At 34.0% G+C, this 22,241-nt stretch overlaps 1 protein-coding gene across 2 annotated transcripts in view; it reads right to left on the minus strand.

Moving 5' to 3' along the window:
* The window catches only part of ZFC3H1 (zinc finger C3H1-type containing), a 49,226-nt gene that overhangs the window by 9,950 nt on the left and 17,035 nt on the right, over window positions 1–22,241 (minus strand). For both annotated transcript variants that reach the window (XM_082637077.1, XM_082637076.1), the window contains exons 6-27: window positions 21,404–21,527; window positions 19,161–19,258; window positions 17,428–17,637; window positions 17,063–17,227; window positions 16,007–16,144; window positions 15,241–15,362; window positions 14,675–14,824; window positions 12,719–12,893; window positions 12,346–12,477; window positions 11,444–11,986; window positions 11,249–11,358; window positions 10,257–10,388; window positions 10,029–10,150; window positions 8,970–9,071; window positions 8,646–8,765; window positions 7,558–7,741; window positions 6,046–6,232; window positions 4,276–4,464; window positions 3,379–3,616; window positions 971–1,076; window positions 690–888; window positions 8–102 (exon numbers count right to left, since the gene is read on the minus strand). In XM_082637077.1, coding sequence (XP_082493203.1) covers window positions 8–102; window positions 690–888; window positions 971–1,076; window positions 3,379–3,616; window positions 4,276–4,464; window positions 6,046–6,232; window positions 7,558–7,741; window positions 8,646–8,765; window positions 8,970–9,071; window positions 10,029–10,150; window positions 10,257–10,388; window positions 11,249–11,358; window positions 11,444–11,986; window positions 12,346–12,477; window positions 12,719–12,893; window positions 14,675–14,824; window positions 15,241–15,362; window positions 16,007–16,144; window positions 17,063–17,227; window positions 17,428–17,637; window positions 19,161–19,258; window positions 21,404–21,527 — 3,641 coding nt within the window. The remainder of the gene's footprint in view (window positions 1–7; window positions 103–689; window positions 889–970; window positions 1,077–3,378; window positions 3,617–4,275; window positions 4,465–6,045; window positions 6,233–7,557; window positions 7,742–8,645; window positions 8,766–8,969; window positions 9,072–10,028; window positions 10,151–10,256; window positions 10,389–11,248; window positions 11,359–11,443; window positions 11,987–12,345; window positions 12,478–12,718; window positions 12,894–14,674; window positions 14,825–15,240; window positions 15,363–16,006; window positions 16,145–17,062; window positions 17,228–17,427; window positions 17,638–19,160; window positions 19,259–21,403; window positions 21,528–22,241) is intronic.

Genomic DNA, 22,241 nt, shown 5'->3' on the forward strand with positions numbered 1-22,241 from the left:
AACTTACCGAAACAGATCCAAGTTACTATACTTCTCAAACCCAGGTTTAAAGAAGGATGCGATAAATTTCCGCAAAAATGGAAGAAGATTATCTCCTCGATTCTATTTTTAAAACAGAGAGGAGGGATACACATTAGGCTTACAATGTTTAATTAAAATCTTTCAAGGAAGGAAAAGGCCCCCCCCCACCGCCCTCCCAACCACTGATTAGATTAGGTTTTTTTGAGTAGGTGGAGGTAGAGATGACTTTTGTATTCTGATCTCCAAATTGAACTAAACATTAAACAGTTTAACACCCAATATACCACAAGCTCAAGTTTCACTCACCAATTTCACCAATTAGCCATTAAGCTCTATTTACATGTTTGGCACTGTGCTAGGTGTTGGGTGTAGGGGAGCTCTAAATCAGAATAAGACATGGTCCCTGCCATCTAGGAGTTCTTAGAATAGTATACAAAGTAGCTATAAGCAAAATTACAATGTAATGTAATTAAGTGCAGTGGTAGAACTATGCATTATGGCAGAAAGAGAAGGAATACCTAACAGTATTGCAAAGGGCAAAAAAGGATCAGTAAAAGCATCCTGGAGAGGCTGATGCCTGAAACATCTTAAAGGATGAATAAACGTGAAACATAAAAATATCATATTTAAGAATTATGAAAAAAATAATTATGAGTCTTTTTTTTTACCTGCGAGATGAAGAATTTGCACGTATGATAAAAAACCTCTGCATTCTGAAGATTTTTTTCAAATGCAGTAAGCCACACTGTCCTAGCTTTGTCGTGCTGATTTGTTTCCAAATATAAAGCAACAAGGGATTCCAACAACTGGCAGTTCATGGGACATGATTCCAATAAATATTTACAAAGCTTCACCGCAGCCTCATACCTTAAGAAGAAAAACACACATTTAAACACATGAAAAAATCAATTTTTAATATGAGGTTAACTGCTTGTCAATTAAGTTTTACCTCTCAAGAAGCTGGTACAGAACAATCATGTTTGTGTAAAGTGGAACACAAGCCTCTACTCTTTCCTCAACAGTAAGGCTCTCATCTGTGCAAGCTTTCACCGCATCTATCCAAAAACACCACAATAACATGAATCAAACATAAAATGAATTATGTGACTGTGTTATTTAAACTCTAAGGTAGCCTATTCTTTTGTTTGACTATATCTTATTCACCTTTACTAAACTCCTGGTTTTCACCCAAAGGAGGTATTTCAGATATCTCCAAATTCCTAAAATTGAATCTTTCACCCTCACTTTCCTGTTAAGAATAAAACACCCAATATGAGCTCTTGAATCTTTGCATTTATACTAAATTCCTGAAAAATTATGTCAAAGAAATTAAAGAATGAATTATCTTTTCATCTTTCTCCGACCCACTTCAAGAGGCCTTGCTCTGCTGAACGACAGCCATTTAAACATCTCCCCCTAAACTAGATCTTTTCCTTACTCCTTCAAACACTTTTCCCTTTGTAAAGAGTCCTTTACTCGATCTTGCTACTTCTTAGAGAAAAGTCCTCCACTGTTTCACTTTGCACAACTGTCACCATTTCCTCCTTGCCCAAGGTGGTATGACTTCCCAGAACTGCTGAGCTTAAAAATGAATGCCATTCTGAAACAGCACTTTTGAGGTTCACTTATAAGGATCCTATCTAAACAAATCTATCTCTACATTCATTTTATCTGATTAGCATGTGATAATGTTCTTCCTCTTCTTTTTAATTTCTTCTTGCCTCTGCTTCCAAGAAATTGTTTATATTTTCTCTTGGTCTCATTCACTGACTCAATTCTCCCTTTTACCCCTTACTGCTATACTTTAAAATCTCCATTTCCTCAAAGAAAGTATCTCATAGCTTCAGCTGGTGAATAACTTACTGGGAGTGCATATTAAAAACTGTAAAGCACTATATAATACAAAAATTTCTATGTTGATAACTTTCAAATCCATTTCTCTATCCATAATTGTCCATTTAAGGTGCACTTCCTTATTTCCTTCTGCCAGCAAGCATTTCCACTTGGATGACCAATTACCATTCACAAATACCACTCCTACTACCAAAATCAGTCTTCCCAATTCACCAGTTTTCTATTAGTACCCTTCCCTTTTCCTGGTCTCAAAACCCTGAAATCATCTTTGACTATTTTTTCTCTTCTTCCCTGACATTTAATCTGTCCCTAATCTCTATATGGTAACTTAAAATGTCTCCAATAAATACTCTCTCTTTCCCAGGTTACTTTTTTTAATGCCTCAGTTATGGCTGTCAGCTTCTGGTTGGTTTTCCTACCTTTGGTATCATTTCTCTCCAGCATATTCTTTCTTTCTTAAAGAATTTCTATTGCCATCAAGCCTACCATACTTAAAAGTTCTTGAAAATCTGGTATCATTTCCACTTATCAAGCTTAATTCCTACTGTTCTCCAGCACAAAAAGTCTCACTTTGATAAGGACTCTCCCTTCTTCTAATCTCCCTTTAAATCCATTGCACCAATTCCTATCTACTTGTTGCTTTTTGTTTACTTAGCTCCCCTAATAGGAACATCCTTTTACTTCCTTTCTTCCTTAGTTTATTCAGTGAACATTTACTAAGTGCTCAATACACTGCTAGACATTATAGGCCCTTGAGAAATATAAAAATAAGACAAGAGTCCCATCTTTGAGGAGGAGGCCCACCATGTCAGTCACATTATAGGCAAGCTTCAAACTTCAGCTCCAAGTCCTAATTCGTCTATGAAGACATGATCATGCCAACCTGCAATAATCTCTTCCCTCAGGTTTATGGCCTGTACCATGTAATTCTCTAAATCACAGATCCCAGTCTCTTCTCTAAGCACAGAATTTAGACTATATACTAATAGACAGTTATGTGGCCTCATATGTTTATTAATTATGTCAGATGTATAGATTTTATCTTCTGACTAGCCTATATACTTCTTATTAGAAGGGAACAGGCTTTATATCTTATATATGTTCCAAAGCAGATACCTCGGTTAGTACATAGAGGAATCAAACTCACTGACTGATGGAGAAAATATTAATTACTTGAAAAAAATAAGATATTATCTTTTAACTTTCACCTTGATAGACTGCTTTACAAAAATTTACCTGGTTCTATGATTCAATCAACTCATTAAACCTATGTAAATATGCTATATTATGTACATATTTAGCTGATATCCTTTGCCATAATCAGAAAAACGTGGCTTTCATAGATGCCAATGCTCATCTTATCTGATTCAATCCTTAATTTTTTAAGCATTTATATAATAAAATGTAAAACTTGCAATACATAAATTTGTTTCATTTAATTTTGAAGAATCATAATAAGCGATAAGTTGATGTTCTAAATAATTTATAAACATTTATACTTACCTTCAAATACTGCTAATAACATGTCAGGATTAGTCTTTACATCTTCAACTGCTTGCCACGGCATTAGAAATGGTTCTATATTAACAATTCTTGAAGGATTGGCATTAGACGGATCATAAAATTTTGAAGGGAGAACGTTGAATTCAATAAGATGTATGTAGGCCAGCCATGCCAAACATCGATCACTTGTTTTAAGGTGTTCAGCTACTATTCCATCATTAGCCAATTTCAGTGCATTCTAGGTAAAATGGAAAAATAATCTGAAGGTGTTTTTAAAAATATTCCTAATAAGATTCAACTGTGAAGGCAAAGAAGATTAAAAGTGTTTTATTTCTTTGGCATGGTTCTTAAATACCTAAGTCAAAATTCTGATACTCACCAATTTTTTTAATGGAAAAACTCTTTAGAGATATCAATACCAGACTACCATAATTTTTATTTTATTTTATTTTATGCTAAAGTTTATGACATAATTAATGAAAAAGTTAAATTTATTTGTACATTTTAAGTATCTTGATACTCAAAATCTAGTAAGATAAAGAGAAAAGAGTAAAAATAAACAAAAAACCTCACCACACCCATATAGAAGATTTTCACTATGGACTAACTTTTTCCTCTTATGGTTTGAATATTGAAGTTTATTCTGGTGGGTGCTCAGCAAATATTATTTTCATTTAAACATCATAAACACTCTAAATAAGGTATTATCCCTACTAAATAAGCAAAGGAGGAAACAGCTGTAAACTTACCCAAATTCACACAACTTACCAGTAAGTGGCAAACAAAGATTCAAATCTAAAGCCTGTGTCCTTATCTTTCAACAATGCTACCTGTACTGTTTTAAACCTTCAAAAAATTCTCTACAGAATGTCATTAAATGCTATAATAAATGTTTACCTGTAAAACTGCAAGTGCACTTTGGCATCTTCCAGTAAATATGTGTAGCTGAACTCTAAACAACAGAGCCTCTAAAAGCTGAAAGGACAGAATATCTGATGTTTCCTGCTTGGCTGCTCCCATCAGGAACTCCACCATTCTCTCACATACGTAATCCTTTTCTTCAAAGGTGCTTTCTAGGTGCAGAAACTGCCCAAAGGAATTTCATATGATTACTCCTGCTTCATAACAATAATCTAAAACTACAGATTTTTCACATTTCATTAAGAAACTATCACATATTAAAAATTCAATTTCTATAAAAAGGATAATTACAAATATGTATAAACCCATTGTACAGTACTATAACCTAAATTTCCCCTTCTACCACAAGTTGGAAAGTGGAATCAGATGAAAACTAAAACAATACAGATATACTCTCAGAATTATCACTAAAGCAATTTCACGTCTCCTTTCCTTGAATAAGTAAGTGGCAGCAAGACCATGATGGATCTCCAAAAGCTCACGTTTATGATCACATACAATCTAAATTGCTCAGGTGTGTGACTGTATAAAAATTTTGAGAATAGCATTCATATAAGAAATATGTGACAAAATAATTAAAAGATTTAATCTTTTAAAGAAATTAAGAGGTCCTTTAAAGACCAAACAACTGGGCTTCCCTGGTGGTGCAGTGGTTGAGTCCGCCTGCCGATGCAGGGGACGCAGGTTCGTGCCCCAGTCCGGGAAGATCCCACATGCCGCGGAGCGGATGGGCCCGTGACCCATGGCTGCTGAGCCTGCGCGTCCGGAGCCTGTGCTCCGCAACAGGAGAGGCCATAGCAGTGAGAGGCCCGCGTACCGCAAAAAAAAAAAAAAAAAAAGTAAAGACCAAACAACTTAAGGAAAAACATTACACCCTATAATTTGTGGTGATCAATAGCATTAACTTTGGTACAAGGCTGCAGGTTAAAAGTCAAGCATTTTTCATTGTCTAAATCTATTCAGTGAGTTAGGAGAGTAAGAAAGTGGCAAGTTCTTTCATTAAGGGATACCATGTTATCCAAATCTATCTGTTCTGAATTTCAGTTAGCAAGTAAATGGCAGATCTGATAGTAACAGTTTATATGAAAGTTTATCTGAATCTAGTAATTCCTGAGTTCAGCTGGTTAAAAGTTCACATATTAATGAATATTTATTTTATAAGTGAATTAATCATAATTTTAAGTTTAAGCCTGGGTAAGAAACACCCCATTTTCTCAGAGAATGGGGAAAAACCCAGTTTTTCACCAAATCTTTTAAACTTAGCAAGGTTCGATATTAGTATGATTTACAGATAAAGTTTTTTCCATAAGTAACAAGGGTATATAATAAAAATACCAAATTATTTCCTGGCTTTCATGAAAATGTTATATAAGCATAAGAAAAAAATTTTTTTAAATTATTTTCAGGTGCTTAGCAAAAAATTCATTTAACTTTGCCCAAACCAAAACTGCTTAAGAATAGGTTAGTCTAAAATGTTTTAAAATGTTTATGTTTCCTCATTACTAATAAAGTAAACAACAACAACAAAAATCACCTCTTCACTAAATACTGTCTTGTTTAGTCTAAATTAATCCTGACCCAGAGAAGTGGTTTTGAGGTTACTGAACAGTGAAAGTAAGGTTATTATTATATCTATATGCAGACAAAACATATGATCTATTAACCTACACATCAATATTTAAGATGACCTAAAGAATTATTGATAACACACACAAACACACACACAACTTTATCTTTCCTACTCACAGTCCAAAAACTTTGATAATCAGGAGCATATTCAACAGCTGTTTCACACATTTCCTGCACCTCCTCCTTGGTTCCTCTTTTTGAGAACAATCTGAGGTAATGACACCAAATTTCTGGATTGTCTTTGTTGTTTTCCAAAGCTCGAGCCAGAACATTTAAAGCAGAATCCAAGGACTCAGAACATAGCCTACATGTTTGAAAGAAAAAGCAGGACCATTTTTTTTAATGCTTGAAGATACTTTTAAAATCAGTCTAGTTCTAATAAGTCAACTTTTTAATTCCATTTTCTATTAGAACCTACCAAGAAGCTAGAATCACCAATGACAAGGGGAGGTAGATTAAGATTTTAAATCACATCCATCAAAAACAGGTCCCGATTTCCCACTGACCCAACAATTCCCTTTTAAGTGGATGTTCAATGTGCATTTACCAGATAAAAACAGTGTTATAAAACCACTAGATTATCAACTTCAAATGTACTTTATGTCCATATTCAGCAATACCTTTTATGATTTACACTGGTCTGGGAATGGGAAAAGTTAAACAAATCTCCCTCAAGGCCAGCTACTACCAGCACAAAATAATCAAAGCTTTCAATATAATAGTTCTTTTCAACAGTCAAGGGCTTGCTATCTCTTGGAGAAGAAAACTGTCTCTCATGATCCTATTCATAAAATAATGTACAGTTTTTTGGCCTTCACTCAGTAAATGAGTCAGAAAAGAAAACACTGTAACTTATCCTATCAACATGAAAATGACACACAGGTAAGTTAAATAAGCACCATGTTCAGGTATGTGAGATGTATTAGCATTCTGCAGTGCTACCTTAAAAAAGTTTTTATACCAAGTTTTAAGACAGAGCAGCCTGTTTAAAAAAAAAAAACCTTACTATTGTAATTCTAAAATTACAGTAATAAATATTACTCCTGGTAGTAAGAAATTATTCCTGGCAATCCTATCAACAAGTAGGAGTCAAAAAACACAATTATGTAATAGGAGCTGTCATTTTTGAGATAAATTACTATTTATCTTATTTGAATACACATAACACAACACCACACACAGAAAAAAGTCAATTCACCAGAATTTAGAGGTTCTTAGACAAGCTTGAAATCTCCAAATTAAAACTAACATGAAATTTAACCTGTTCCACTGTGACTTTATCACAATTTTATTGAGACCATGACTACCTGACTTATTAAAAAATCCAATGATTAATTCTTGGACCACTCAGAATTTACTGTTTTAACTGACACTGCTTTGAAATAAGAGCCTACTTAAGTTAAAAACTGTAGCTAATTTATTACCCATACACTAAGCCATGCACATAACTCAAGATCTAATCTTAAACTTTTTCTAATAGCTTTAAAACAATTAAGTGCTTTTGGCTTTGTCAAAAAACAAAGACTCCATTGATAGTAGCAAGGAAACCTGATTACCAGAGATGAAATAAACTTCAAACATAAAAATATATATGTGCAACAGTTTACACAAAGATAGAAGGGGACGTACCCCTCATTTTGATTCAGGTACTTGTATGCAAGCTTGAGCCAAAGTTGTACATGAGAAGGATTTTCAAGCACACTTGCTTCTAAATTAGCAATGTCATCAGTCTCATTTGTAAAGTATCTGACATCATCTGGAGTGACAACTGTATCCAAAGCTGGAACATTTATTCGGTTCTCTGTCTGGAAGACTATAAGAAAAAGCACCATTAGCTTCACAATTTCTCTAAATCCACAAACCCAAGAAAAAACGATTGGCCTTATCTTTAAAATAATCTAAAAATCTAAAGCTCATAGCTTTAAGGTAGAGCAATCATATAGTTTATTGTCCAAACCAGGAAACTTCTAAGAGTAAAAAGGGATGTTAATAAAAATTACACCAGGATGACAGGTATAAACTAGAACTCTGCTGGGCAAACCAGAAGTATGACCTCTCTACTCTAAGAGTAAATGACATCAACTGATAATTCACATTCATTAAGTTTTAAGAGAATTATAATAATTTATGAAGATGATTTATTCCATATTCCACTACATCTAAATTAGAGAAAAAGTGTTAATGTAAATAAGTACAGGAGAGCATATTTGCTAATCCACCAATAGTAGGCAATTAAATTATGCAAACTTGAGAATATAATGTAAGATGTATTCGACAATAAGGCACTCATTTATACATTACTTTGTTCACTCATTTAATTCATTCATTCTGTGAGCCTACTGCATGTCAGAAAACACAGACTCAAAGATAAAATAAAATAGAACTCCTGCTCTCAAGAAGGACACAGGCCAGGCAGTAGTTCTCAAATGGGAGCAGCACTGCTCCCCTCTCCCCACTCAAGTAATATTTAAAGCTGTCACATTTACTAAAGGGTGATCCATGCATTTACTGGGCAGGGGTCGTGAAAACAAAACATCCTGCAATATAAGGCACAGTCTTGTCCAAGGAAGAACTAATTGCCTTAAATGCCAAGCAGCATCACTTTTTTAAAAACAGAAACTTTTAAAAGGCTAGTAGATTACACCAAAAGATTAGCAAAGTGTTAGCAAAGTGTAACACCACAATTTAATGATTCTGGATCTTAAATTACTTCTTACCATACTTAATAGGTCCTGTAGACTGTTCCTCATCACTACTGAAATTATTCTCTGAAATAGGTTTTCTCCAAAACTTTGGCTTCCACTTTCTTTTATCTTTGTAGGTTGTAAATGGAGGTGCTAAAGTAGACAGGAGAAGACTGCTGGTTAACAGAACTAGCCTTTTATAGTTTTGAAGGATACCCAAATGGTACTCAAAAAGAGCTAAATTTATTCTATCATGTTATTCAGACATGGTATACATATATTTCTACATAATGCCAAAAAATTTGTTCTCATAAACTCTAAGGTCCTTTTGTGTGAGAGAAAGATACATATACTCACTATGGCCTTTACTTTCATTGATATTGCTCACAAGGAGAACAGCCATCTGGTCCATTGACATTCGATCTTTGTTTACTCCAAAAAGTTTCTCAACATATTTTTCTGAAATTAGAGCAATGCTATCTTCATAAAAAGTATAAAAAACACGGATTACAGAGATGAGGCTAATTAAAGAGTATGAAGTAAAGAATAGTCTAAAAATTAAAGGTACTAGTCAAAAACACCTATGGATTTCTAAAGGGCAGGGTCTACATTATCTTAACTACTACAGCAAATCCTACCATATCATGCACCCCAATTTGGACTGAAAAAAAGTATTTCCTAAAACAACCTAGGCAAGTGAAAATTAAAGTCCCTAATTAGGAATGACTAAATAGATCCAGTGATGTTACCATCACTCTGAGTTGTGATAATACTGAATTTAACAAACACTAATTCCCCTACTTCGAAAGACTTGTAGTTTAAGGTTTAATATTTGGCACTCAATCTGGGAAAAAGCATAACAACATTTATTCACAATGTCTGGCAGTAATCTATGCTTTCTACAGTGTCAAAGTGTATAAAGTCCTTTTTTATTTCATTGTAGAATCTGAAATTATAGTCACCTCAACTTCTAATCCCCCTCTATTTTTGAAAATAGTAAATAAAAATAGGGTCTATTTTTAAATCATTGGTATTATTTCTATACTATATTAACATATTCTTCTAAATAAAGTGAAATATTTAGATGAGCTCCGTCAAAAGAACTGTCTGCAATAATGGAAATGTCTCACACCTGCAATGTCTTACTGGTAAGCACTTACCAATACTGAGCTCAATAGTACCTACTGAGCACCTGAAATGTGGCTAGTGTGACTGAGGAAGCAAATTTTTACTTAATTAACTTAAATAGCAACACATGGCTAGTGACTACTGTACTGGACAGAGCAGATCTAGATAAAGTGTCAAAGATGAACATACTGAATTATTATGGCTATTTAAAGATGTCAACAACTGAATATAAAACTTTTAAATTGCCTAAATTCAATTTTCACTTGGGAAACAAGAGGTCTTTAAAACCTGCTGCAGCAGCAATTTCTTCATCAGTGCTTGTCTCTGAACAACCAATCAAAGACAGATTATATGACAGAATGTCCTGGAATAGCTGTTTTCGGCTAAGCGTATAGTCTTGTGTATGCTGCCTAAAATAAAATAACAACACAGAAAAGATAATCATGTATATATCAAAGCTACATAACCAAGACTGCCTTTTAAATTATAAAATGTTAACAAATAAAAGCTACTCACCACTGACAATCATCATCATTACATGTTCCTGTTAAATCAAAACGGCAGAAACACTGATCTGGTTCGATCATATTACTATATGATACTGAGCTTAGGGGAAGTTTTTCCTTGGTTCGATAGTATGGACTAAACCTAAGAAGAGAGGTAGAGAGGCACATTACGATGCTCCATAAACATTCCTCAGAAATTTTAAAATTTTTTCATTTTTTCTTTCTCAATTAAAGTTTCTATACTTTGAGCTTACTATTTATCTAATTACTTAATACCAAAATTAACTCTAGAAAACAACCAGAATATCAAGTCATAGGGACAAACTACTTTTATACCCAGACATAAAATATCTGAAATAGAAAACAAAGAACAAAAATATCCTGTATTCTAAACGTAGCATTTCCCTACCACATAATAAAATGCTGTATAACACTGGTATTTCTTCCACACATTACCAGCCAACCAAAAACTAGAGAAGAAGTCTATACTACCTGGTAGGTGTTGTACGATTTTATGATTAAATCATACCAATTCAATAGTCTCACAGCTTCTAAAGAGTCTTTAAAAAAAAAAGAGACAACCTCCCAAAGTTAATCATCTGAAAGTGTCAAATCAATTTTAGGAAAGCTAGCCAATGCATTCCTTAGAGTAACAATAAAATTAAAAAGCAAAAATTTTAAATTCTCCTAAGACTCCAGTTATTTTTCCTAAAATCCTTAACAGATGTAGTAATTCAGAATTCTCCACAATTTCACCAGTAGCCAGAAATTAGGATTTGATAAGAATTAGTAAACCCAAGTGTAAGTTAAATCTTACTTCCTGTTTGGTTCAAGTTTGACAACAAGGCACTTAAATTTTTATATTCCCTAAAAGGACAAGTTCATTTCTGAGCAGCCATGATTCAATTTTTTTTTCATGGTCATCACACATTCCAGATTAACGTATCATTAAGAACAAGGAGCAATCCTGAACCTCAAGTTTACTGAATCTTTCTTCTATACCTGTAAGACTTAAAAACTAGAAGGGGACTATGGTAGGGTCTAAACGGACATGGCTTCACTTCTGTTGTTTTACTCTGTCCTGTCACGAAATCCACATCCACAGAAATCTCCTGCAAAAGAAAACAGAAATTTCATAAGGTAGTAAAGGCTAGGGTGAATTCTAGATTTTATAAAGAATATGAAATGTTCAGTTACCTGACCACGCAAAACCTTGTCTGTAATGCCTGTGGTAGTTTTTAAAATCAGTTGTTTTAAGCTATCAGCTTTTGAATATAATTTCTGCAATTCACCAATTTTTAACCCTAGAAAAAGTTCTGGTTTTTCTACTGTATTCTTAGTAGGTTTGTTTATACATTCTTTGTTAGGTGTATCAGTGTGCTTAAGGTTAGGTTTAGTAAAAGAATTGGATTCTAAGAAGGATCTTCTTCTTTCTCTGTTTGACCCAGACAAAATCTCATCATCAACATCATTTTCCTCAGTGTCCAGACTTAATTTATCTTGAGTCAGATCGTGAAGTGAGGGTTGAGGCAAAGAAAATTCAGGTTCCTCTTCCACAAGTGGACCAATATTTTGCTGTTCCTTTGCTTTAAGGGCCCTGGCTTCTTTTAGTTTCTGAATTTTCAGGGCATATTCATATTCTAGCTTTTGCAATCGTCTTTTTTCCATAGCAATTAGTTCTGCTGAATGCTTTCTTGGACTTGATATTGGAGAATTGTCCAGTCTCATCATTTTGTTAGGCTGGGGGGAAAAATGATAGCAATATTTTATACTGCTATGACTTTATAAACAATTTTTGGTAAGATAATTGTGCTATCCCTACAATACAATGCCAACATTATAAAACTAAGTCAATAACGAGAATAAAACAGTTTTACAAAAGCCTCCAACAGATTTGCTAGTTAATCTATGAGGTACAAAAAACAAACAAACAAACAAAAGTTTCCAAATATGTGGGTGCCATTTAAAAACAAAACTTTAATCTTATTCTCTTTGAATCTGCAGGGAAAAGCTTGAACTTTTTATGCATCTCTTACCCTCAAAAGAATAATTAAAACCTTCTCCTTTTCAAACATTAAATATTTCTACAAACAACTTACTCCAAGGTGATCTTGTTCCAGTTTACGTTTTCCTATTTCTTTACTAGCCACTGCTTTTGCACGAGCAAGTTCTTCTCCATACTTCAGAGTCAAAGCTTTCTTAACTGTAACACGTTGTTGAACTCTGTGAATCTGAAATATAGGGTAATTCTGAATATGTAAATCTTAGGAGAGGAAATACCTTCTTAAACATAATTTCTTTGGGGTATTCAAGTGAAAATTAAAAATATGCTAATATTACATCTCAATGGAGAACAATGTATAGGTTACACATTTTGATGGCTTTGGTTTATGGTTTTATTAAAAATTTGGCCCATAAAAATGTGTAGTAAACATGGGACTACAATATTTGAATTTAAGAAAAGAACATTACTTGTTCCTGAAGCTTCTTCAAAAACATTCTGTTGACACTGAGAATTTTCTCTGTTGCCTGAAGCTGCTCTGTAAGTTTTGTAATTTTTGTTTCAGCATTTCGAACAGATTCTTTCTTCTTAGCTTCTTGCTGTACTAGATTCTTTAAAACAGATTCATCTTTCATCAAGAGAATCCTAATTGGGAAATAACAAAAGTCTTATGAACGTTTTTCTAAACTAGTGGACTGACACCATCAGAATAAAAAACTTAAAAAGTAATAGCTCATTTTTAAAAATATGTTTATGATACACAGAGGTAAATATTTAGAAGAATAAAATAAGTATTCAGATAGACACTGTTAAATTTTATGAAAGCAAATATGGGTTGGTCGTTTTTTTTTTTTGGCAGCACCACGCGGCTTGTGGGATCTTAGTTCCCCGACCAGATACTGAACCCAGGCCCTCAGCAATGAAAGCGCAGAGTCCTAACCACTGGACCACCAGAGAATTCCCTGGGTCTGATCTTTAAAAAACAAAACAAAACATGCATCTGAGTAATGTGAATTACAGTTGAAAAGCTATTAATAGTAACCTTCAATGTAGCCCTAAATAACTCCTGAAAAATGAGGACTCAAGAGGGCTTCCCTGGTGGCGCAGTGGTTAAGAATCCGCCTGACAATGCAGGGGTCACAGGTTCAAGCTCTGGTCCAGGAAGATCCCAAAGGCCGTGGAGCAACCAAGCCCGTGGAGCAACCAAGCCCGTGCACCACAACTACTGAGCCTGTGCTATAGAGCCCACGAGCCACAACTACTGAAGCCCGTGTGCCACAACTACTGAAGCCCACATGCCACAGTGAAGAATAGCCCCACTCACCACAACTAAAGAAAGCCCGCGTGCAGCAATGAAGACCCAACACCCCCCCAAAAAATTAAAAACATAAAAAATAAAAAAAACCTCAAATAAAAAAAGAAAAATGAAGACTTAAGACAGAAAATCGCCATTTAGTTTCATTTATAATGCTCCTAATAAACACACAAATAAACATCTAATAAACATAATCAAGCACATTTAATTAATTTACAAACCTCTAACTCATTTTATCTAAAGCAAAGCAAAGGAGAGAAAAAGACGTCTAATTTTTAAACAATAGACAGATGTAAAGACTGGAACTGAGAAGTAAAAATCAGGACAAAAAGACAAATTTACAGATACAGATTTTCATCTTTTCAACTTCTGAATATTGTGATAAAAAAAAATCAAGAATCTTTCCCAGAAAGATACCATATTTCAAACAGTCATGACACATGACATCTAGAATGAATCATAACAACAGAGAATATGTGATAAAGAGAATGGGGAATAGAAAGACAAAGAATTTTTAAAAATCTTTTCATTTGTTATAAAAGTTATTAAAGAAATGGAATCTATATGAATTTATTTTCATTTCTTTTAAAACATACACAGTACCATTTCTCGTTGATAATTTTGGAGATTTATGGTCACCACAATATTTCACAATATTTCATCTATGAGTAACATTTTTCAGATCTCTAATATCAGGGTATCTTAATGTTACTGCATATCATATTTTTTGTAATAACACAATATTTGACCATGTGTCTTACTGAACAGACTAAGTAATGACTATTGCCAACAATCAAGTCTACCAATTTTAACAATAAAAATATGCTTCCAATAAAGGTCTTTAAAAAACAGGCCAGAGGTTTTAAGCCAAACATAAATCTGAAGGGGAAAACTTTCTTTTGAAGTCTTGATATTTTTATTTAAACATTAATACTATTACTTCACGTAAATGTACAATTCGACAAAATGACAGCCTTCTCTAGGCCTATCAAGTATGAAAGAATTAGTAATCACACAGTATACTTATTACTGACATACACCACAAAAATATATCCCTCTAATATAGGAACACTTAGATACATGCAGTATTTAATCAGATAATGAGACTCACCTATGTTTTTTAAGTTTTGCTTCTGCATCTGTAACCTGCTTAGTAACCATTGCTATCCTGCCAATCCCATCAATTTCTACATCAGAGTTTGCTGGGGATGATGAACTTGTCTTCAGCTGATCTGATTTAATCAAACGCTGCTTCTCACGACTAAAATAATCAATAAAGATTAATAAATTATACCAAAAAATAAACTGAAATTATTTTTTAAAGATGTATTCTATTTCATAAAATAAAGTAAAAATATTAACTAAGTGACTAACATATTGACTAATAACAATGATGACCAATATGCATGACCCAAGTTGGCATTCAAAGCTGATAGTGTAGTTCTCCTTTGTAACAGCTTTTATCTTTTTCTAAGCTGTTTATACCTCGGTGCATCACTGCCTTCAAGCTTACAGATGATCATCTGGCTCCCCATCCTGTGCAAGTTCTAAAAACATTAACTCTTCATCTTGGATAAAAATCATCATCTTCATTTCCCAATGCCAATAAACTGTATACAGATTAAGCACCGAAAATAGTACACACCTTTAAAGCTAATTACATAAAATGCCACTTACTTGGCAATCTCTTCCTTTAACAATCTATATTCAATCTTCTTTTCTTCAGGCAAAGCTTCAGGTGTTCGCATGGGATCATTTTCTTTTTCAGATTTTGGAGGTACTTTCGGTTTTGAAGCTTGCTAGAAAATATTTGAAGTCAACCAGATCAAAAGCTTTTATAATCCCACACTAAGATCTATATTTTACATTATCCAGTACACATTTATATGTTTAGAAATAAATAAATATCTTCATCCATATTTTCTATTCCGTTTAAAAAAACGCAATGCCGGCCGTTAACCACCAAATTAATTGTACAATCCAAGTAGTCAAGACTTATGGTTTGAAAATAATTGAACTGTTTCATATCTAAGCAACTGCTGCAATTAGGAATAGGGATAAAAGTTGTATTTAGGTGATACACTTTGATAAAAAAATTATTTTCTGGTAATATAACAAAATTCCAAAACAATAAATTTCCTTAGTACAGAGGACAACTATCCACACAATTTTACTATTTTGAAAAAAGGGAGAGTCAACTGGAAACAAAAATAAAAGGGGTTTTTTAATAGTTAAACCTATCTAAATTTATACACGCTTCATTATATAAACTCCTAATAATACAAATACTTATTTGTATTATTTATAATTTCCGTAATTCTTATTTATATTTCTGTAATTCGATATATTAAAAATCTAAACCTCTAAGGTCTAATTTCCAGGAAAAACAAACAAACTTTAATGATCGTCAATAAATCTTTTCATCTTTCATTACTGCACTTACCTCAGCAGTTCGTCTTGCTTCTTTAATCATGGACTCCAATCCACCAAAAACACTATTCGTTGACTTGGATGCCTCTCCATCAGATTCACTATCATCGGAATCATTTAGGGTTACAACCACTGATTTATGCTTTGGAAGCTGCAAAGACAGTATATTTGTTACTCTTGATGACAAAAGTATCTCTATCCTTTTCTTGGCTCTACCACAATTAGCTTCATGGCCTTGAACAAGTCACTTTATCTGTATGAATTTAAATTCATAAAAATAATGGGTTTCAAGCAGTCTATGGTTCCTCCTGTTTATATTGTATTAATTGACTTACTTTGTCCCACTCCACAGATACTGGTTATATCCAAAAACATAAAAATATTCTATTGATTATATTCTCAGTCTCTCTAGATACTATCATCATTTTCTTCATTAAGTCTTATTTTCTCCAACTTTCTATAAAGAACCATAATGCAATCTAAATTAACCTTTTAAAGCCAAAGAAAAAATTAATAATTCTACATTATTATTAACAAAACTTTTTGGCTTTTGTGCTTATATATGTAGGATAAGTTTACCAAACAGAGGCAAGATTTCAACTTGGCTTTGCTCATTTTACTTTAAACCCATTAGAAAACAAGGTAGAAATAAATTGTCATTTCAATCTCCTTAATAAACATTGAAAAACATCATAAGTTCTTCCATTATAGTATAGTCATTAATTGAAAAATTATGAGCAAAGATGGGAGAAATAAAAAATATATATAATTTGCTAAAACTGACTAAACAGAAAATCTAAATGGACCAATTTATATGGAACAAAAACTGAGGAAATGGCAAAAAATACCACTCTGAGGAAAATAATGCTTCCCAAAAAATATTATCATGAACTCTAGCAGTTTTTAAGTGAAGAAGCTGCTCCCATTTCACTATTAATAAATAAAAAATAATACATATATGTTTGTATATAATAAACTAGGAGTTAGGGAATAGGACAGCAAAACTGCAGACAAATTTCTCACAAGCTGTTTAAATAACAATAAGACTAATTATTTTGTTTGTTTTTACCGAGATCACAGTTCGTGGAAGACGAGGTCCTCTGTGAAACTTTGGGTTCTGTATCCTAGGCTGAGATACTGTATTAATACTGACTATCGATAGATTGCTTCTTGGCACAGGCTGTGAATTGTTCAGAACTGGAGGTGAAGGTGGGTCACTATTACTGGATGTTTCCTAAAGAAGGAAGAGACAGATATGAAGTAATTTTAAATGAAAAGAAATTTCTGTCACCTTTAAAGGTCTTGAGCAAAGTAGTATCAGACTTATCCCCACTTTACTGAAAAGCCCAATGAATCCCAAACTAGCAGAGAAAAGTAGGGCTACCTAAAACTAAGCTCAACAGCACCACCTAGAGGTTCAGGTACCTAAATTACCTCTGGCTTGAAAGCTCTTTTATTCGCTAGAGATTTAAGTAGCTCTTCTCGAAGCAGCATTTCTTCCTCTTCTTCCTCATCTGCAAAAGGTGGTTTTGGAGGCTGTTCTGGATCTTCAGGTGGAAGAGGTGGTAAAGGTGGTAGAGGAGGTAGAGGTTCAAGAGAAACACACAAGCCTTCCACATAAGGCTGGCTCAAAGGTGGTATTGACTAGTTGTTTTTTAAAAAAAAAAGAAATAATAATTACTATGCAAATTTTACCCATTCCAAGTGTTTATCTTTAGAGCAACATTAAATTAGAAAAAGGTAAACAGGTTATTACTTTACTGTAAGCATAAGTGAACTAAGAATACTGGAAATCTCAAAACTAACCAAATCCAATATTCAGCCATGAAAAAGTATAATTTTTACAAAAAAATAAAAATCAACAATATTTGAAACATTTAATTTATAAACTGAAAGATAGAGAAATCAAACTTTACAGTGTCTATCTCCCTAGATGACTACCTGAAAACAAAAAATCAGATACATATGACACTTAAGTAAAAATCAAAACTTAGGAACCAAAGGGATTCCGGGTGTGGTAGTCTAGAGTATCTCAAGAATTAATTGTAAAAAAGAGTCACCGGGCCTCCCTGGTGGCGCAGTGGTTGAGAGTCCGCCTGCCGATGCAGGGGATACGGGTTCGTGCCCCGGTCTGGGAGGATCCCATATGCCGCGGAGCGGCTGGGCCCGTGAGCCATGGCCGCTGGGCCTGCGCATCCGGAGCCTGTGCTCCGCAACGGGAGAGGCCACAACAGTGAGAGGCGCGCATACCGCAAAAAAAAAAAAAAAAAAAAAAAAAAGAAGAGTCACCACTACCCTCATAAAATCCTTGTGAAATGGCTTCTTCGAGATTATCTATAAAGACAATTTTACCCAAATCCCTGAATTTGCACATATTTTTGCTTCGAAGACCTTCCAGTATTTCCCTTGGCATATAAAACAATTCAAGGAAGAAAGAAAAAATGTTTCTCTCTCACTCTCTGCTCTAATATTCCCCTCATCTTCAACCTCCTAGGAGGACACCAGATACCTACCTAGGAACTGTGAAATGGCAAGGTCCCCACTAACCTACTAAGAGAGATCCAGTGTGACCTCTAGGTTCTCTCATCTGAAATAATTTCAGAAATTTTACTTAGTGATCCCCCACTTCCTTTTTTTTTTCTTTCTTTTTTTTTTTAACAGGGACTGGCAGTTCTTTCAAAAGGTGGGGAAAAGAAATTAACTTGCATAGACAATGCTTTTCTTTTACTGAATTTTCAAATTATAAGTAACTATTTAATCAAAAGAGGAGAAAGGAAAAAAGTTTCTAGAAGCACCTTAATGCACTTAAATCCCAATTCCCCCTAAAAAAATCCAAAACAATAGATAATTCTTACTCTGCTTTGGAATACATTTTCTGAGGAACAAAGAGGAACAAAGAGAAGAAAGAAGGAAACATACTAAGTACTGAAAGAAAGTCAACATGAGATTAAAAATTAGCTACGAAAAAAATCTACCAAATGGATAGTCTGCCAATAATTAATCAACTGTTTATTCCACAGATTTCATAGCTATTAATTCTGATAAGCAATTTTGATTTTACACTCTCTTCAAACCTAACAATTAATTATAGGCCAGCTTTTCAAAACAAATTAGAAAAGACATAAGGCTACAAAATTTTCGTAGAAATCTTATCAATTCTCACTTACAGAAACCTGAGGTGGTGGAGGCAAAGAAACAGATGGTGCCGGAGAAAAATACCCCAATGAACATTCAGAGAAGAATGGTGGTTGCACTGGTGAAGGAGCTGCAAAAAAATTTTTTTACAAGAGTTTAATAATAGATATATTTCAACAGGAATAAATTAAATTTATGATATTTTTAAAGAAATACAATTGCATCTAAGTAGAGTACAAGTGAGATTTTATTAATCTCCAATAAAATATTTAACCTCCATGAGACCACCTCCACCTATTTAAAATTGTCCTTATATCATTACAAAAAATCAGCCATCCACTTAAGTTGATATTTAGTCCCTCAAAACTCTCTACTTTGTTCTACTTTTCACCTAGTGGTGGTAACAGGGAATAGAGCAGGAAAGGCTAGAAACACTTTTTTTTTTTTGAAATAAACATACTTTTTAAGAAATAGTAAAACAAAAAATTCCCCTGAATCTGCCAAAGTGTCCTAACCAAAGGAAAACAGTGATGTGGTGACTCCATTCCTCCCTTCATGTGGAGAAAAGTGAAGAAATGGACTATTTAAATTGGATAGAAAGCAAACAGGACTAGCAATGAAAAGAATTACCCATTGTATTTAATTATTAAAGTGTACACTTTTTCACATTTTAATAATTCTGGGGACTTCCCTGGTGGCCCAGCGGCTAAGACTCCCTCCCAATGCAGGGGGCCCGGGTTTGATCCCTGGTCAGGGAACTAGATCCCACATGTCACAACTAAGAGTTTGCATGCCGCAACTAGAAGATCCCACATGCCACAACTAAGACATTGATGCAGCCAAATAAATAAAAAAATAAATATTAATAATTCTGAAATAGTTACTGATGCATCTCAGTTAAATTGTTAGCATTTCTTCCTTGGCAGCAGCTAAAAATATTGATAATTGCACATTTTACTGTCCGTGGTTTCTTTAGACTCACTGAAATCTGGCAGATTCAAAGACTACTCTTGCTACTCAATGACCATACAACCTTAGGGAAAACTAACATTTCTTCTTTGTCCCCGTTGTCTCTCAAGTCAATACAGATATTAACCACATGCCTTATATGGGGCTGACTTGTGGCCCAAATGATGCCATTTGACTATACACTGACCCTTAGAACACTTTACTTCTTGAAAACGTAAATATTTGTGATGAATATGGCAAAAAGTTAAAATTTAGAAAACTGAGTAGAGTACATTCTCTGTATAATAATTTTTTACAAAATTCTTTTAAGAGGGTAGATCATAAAATTATTTTATAGAAAGAGTAATAATAATATTGTCAATACTTGGGAACTACAATGAATCATCTCCAGGAACCTGGAAATATGAAAATTAAAGACTGACCAAAGAGAATTAAACTATGAAATCAAAATATAAGATTATTAAATATGAACCGAAACATAGTAACCTGAAAATGAGCACTTTTATTAACATTACCAAATCATACAGATTTTGCCTTCTCTCTAGGCACACTAAAGTAGAATTCTAGTTTAATTTGGTCTCACAATATGACCACTGGAAGAAAAACACTGATCATGTGGCCTTGCAGGTAAGTATTCTAGTTCCTAGAACACCAACTGCATTTGGTTGTCTGCCTCAGCTTATGTGTGTTAATTAGTAAGAGAACAGGTCTCTCCCAGCTGATCACCACTGAATATCAACTAAAGCGAGCCTCTAGCCCACAAGGATGGTCATACCCTAAAATGTGCAATCCAACTGAGGTACAGCCCTAACAGTTCTAACCAGCTGATCCTAAGACACCACTAGTATCACTTTCCATCTCCCTTTTCCTACAGAGTATCATCCATCAGTGGAAGGAGGAAGGAAGCCTAAAATCAAGAAAGATCGCCCCCGCTTTTTTAAACTAAAGCGAAGAATGCCTTAGATACAAAGATATTTAAGAAAGCAAAGGTTTGTTTATTTGTTTTTTAAAACAGTGTTCTCACCTTTCCCACAATCTTCACTTTTTAGATCACATAGTTAACAGTAAAACACTGCCTTCTTATTAAAATGCTATATAGAAAGAAATACTTAGAAATAAAGGTTAATATTACACATCTGAGGTTTGCTCTTGAAGTATTTATAACACCAAATAATATGTATGGTTGTACAACCCGCCAGCAAATCTCACCTTCATTACACATTTCTTTCAAGGTTTTGGGTAGCTTTCTGACCATTTTCTACTTAATAATTGTGAATATGCAAATGTTTTAAGGTTTGGCTCATACCTGGAGAATTGGTTTCACTATCTGTATCCATAGCAACTTCTTCATAGTTATCATATTGATAAATGCCTCCTCCACTATCAGTAGGTTGCTTATCTAAGGATCGTCTCAGGTCAGGATCTGAAGACTAATTACATAAGATTTTTTTTTTAGTTTCACAACATTTTCTGTCTTAATCTATTCTTAGGCTAGAAATTACAAAGCAATTAATAATTATCTTTTATGCAGAACAGTATCAAAAATCATGATGATCCAGTTAGAACTGCCTATCACACCTGATTGGGGAAATTCAATATACATGACAGGTACACTGTGGTTGACATTTTACAACTGTCAGAAAATGAAACTAGCAAGTACTACATATACAGATGAAATCTCCCAGAGTGAGCTGAGCCACTAAATAATCAGCTATTCCTCTAGAAAATAAGATGACCCCAAGCTCATAAATACTAATGGCCTCTCTCTGTAAGCTAAGAAATCAGATAAATGAATTCAAGTTTTATGTAATCAAAACTATATTTAGAATATTGCCCAAATAATCCATTAACATTTTAGTTATGAATAAACTAATGATAACTGAAAACTAAAAACCCTTGTCATATGCTCGTATGTTTTCTTTTTCTTTCCCTTTTTCTTTTTCTTTTTCTTTTTTTTTTTTTTTTTACTTCTTACAATGTTCCACTCAGAGACAGTTTATAACAAATTGAAAACTAGCAAAAACTATCCAGGGCTTCCCTGGTGGCGCATTGGTTGAGAGTCCGCCTGCCGATGCAGGGGACACGGGTTCGTGCCCCAGTCTGGTAAGATCCCACATGACGTGGAGCAGCTAGGCCCGTGAGCC

The sequence above is a fragment of the Mesoplodon mirus genome, assembly GCF_964341445.2.
Source record: "Mesoplodon mirus genome assembly, chromosome: 11".
Lineage (NCBI taxonomy): Eukaryota > Metazoa > Chordata > Mammalia > Artiodactyla > Ziphiidae > Mesoplodon > Mesoplodon mirus.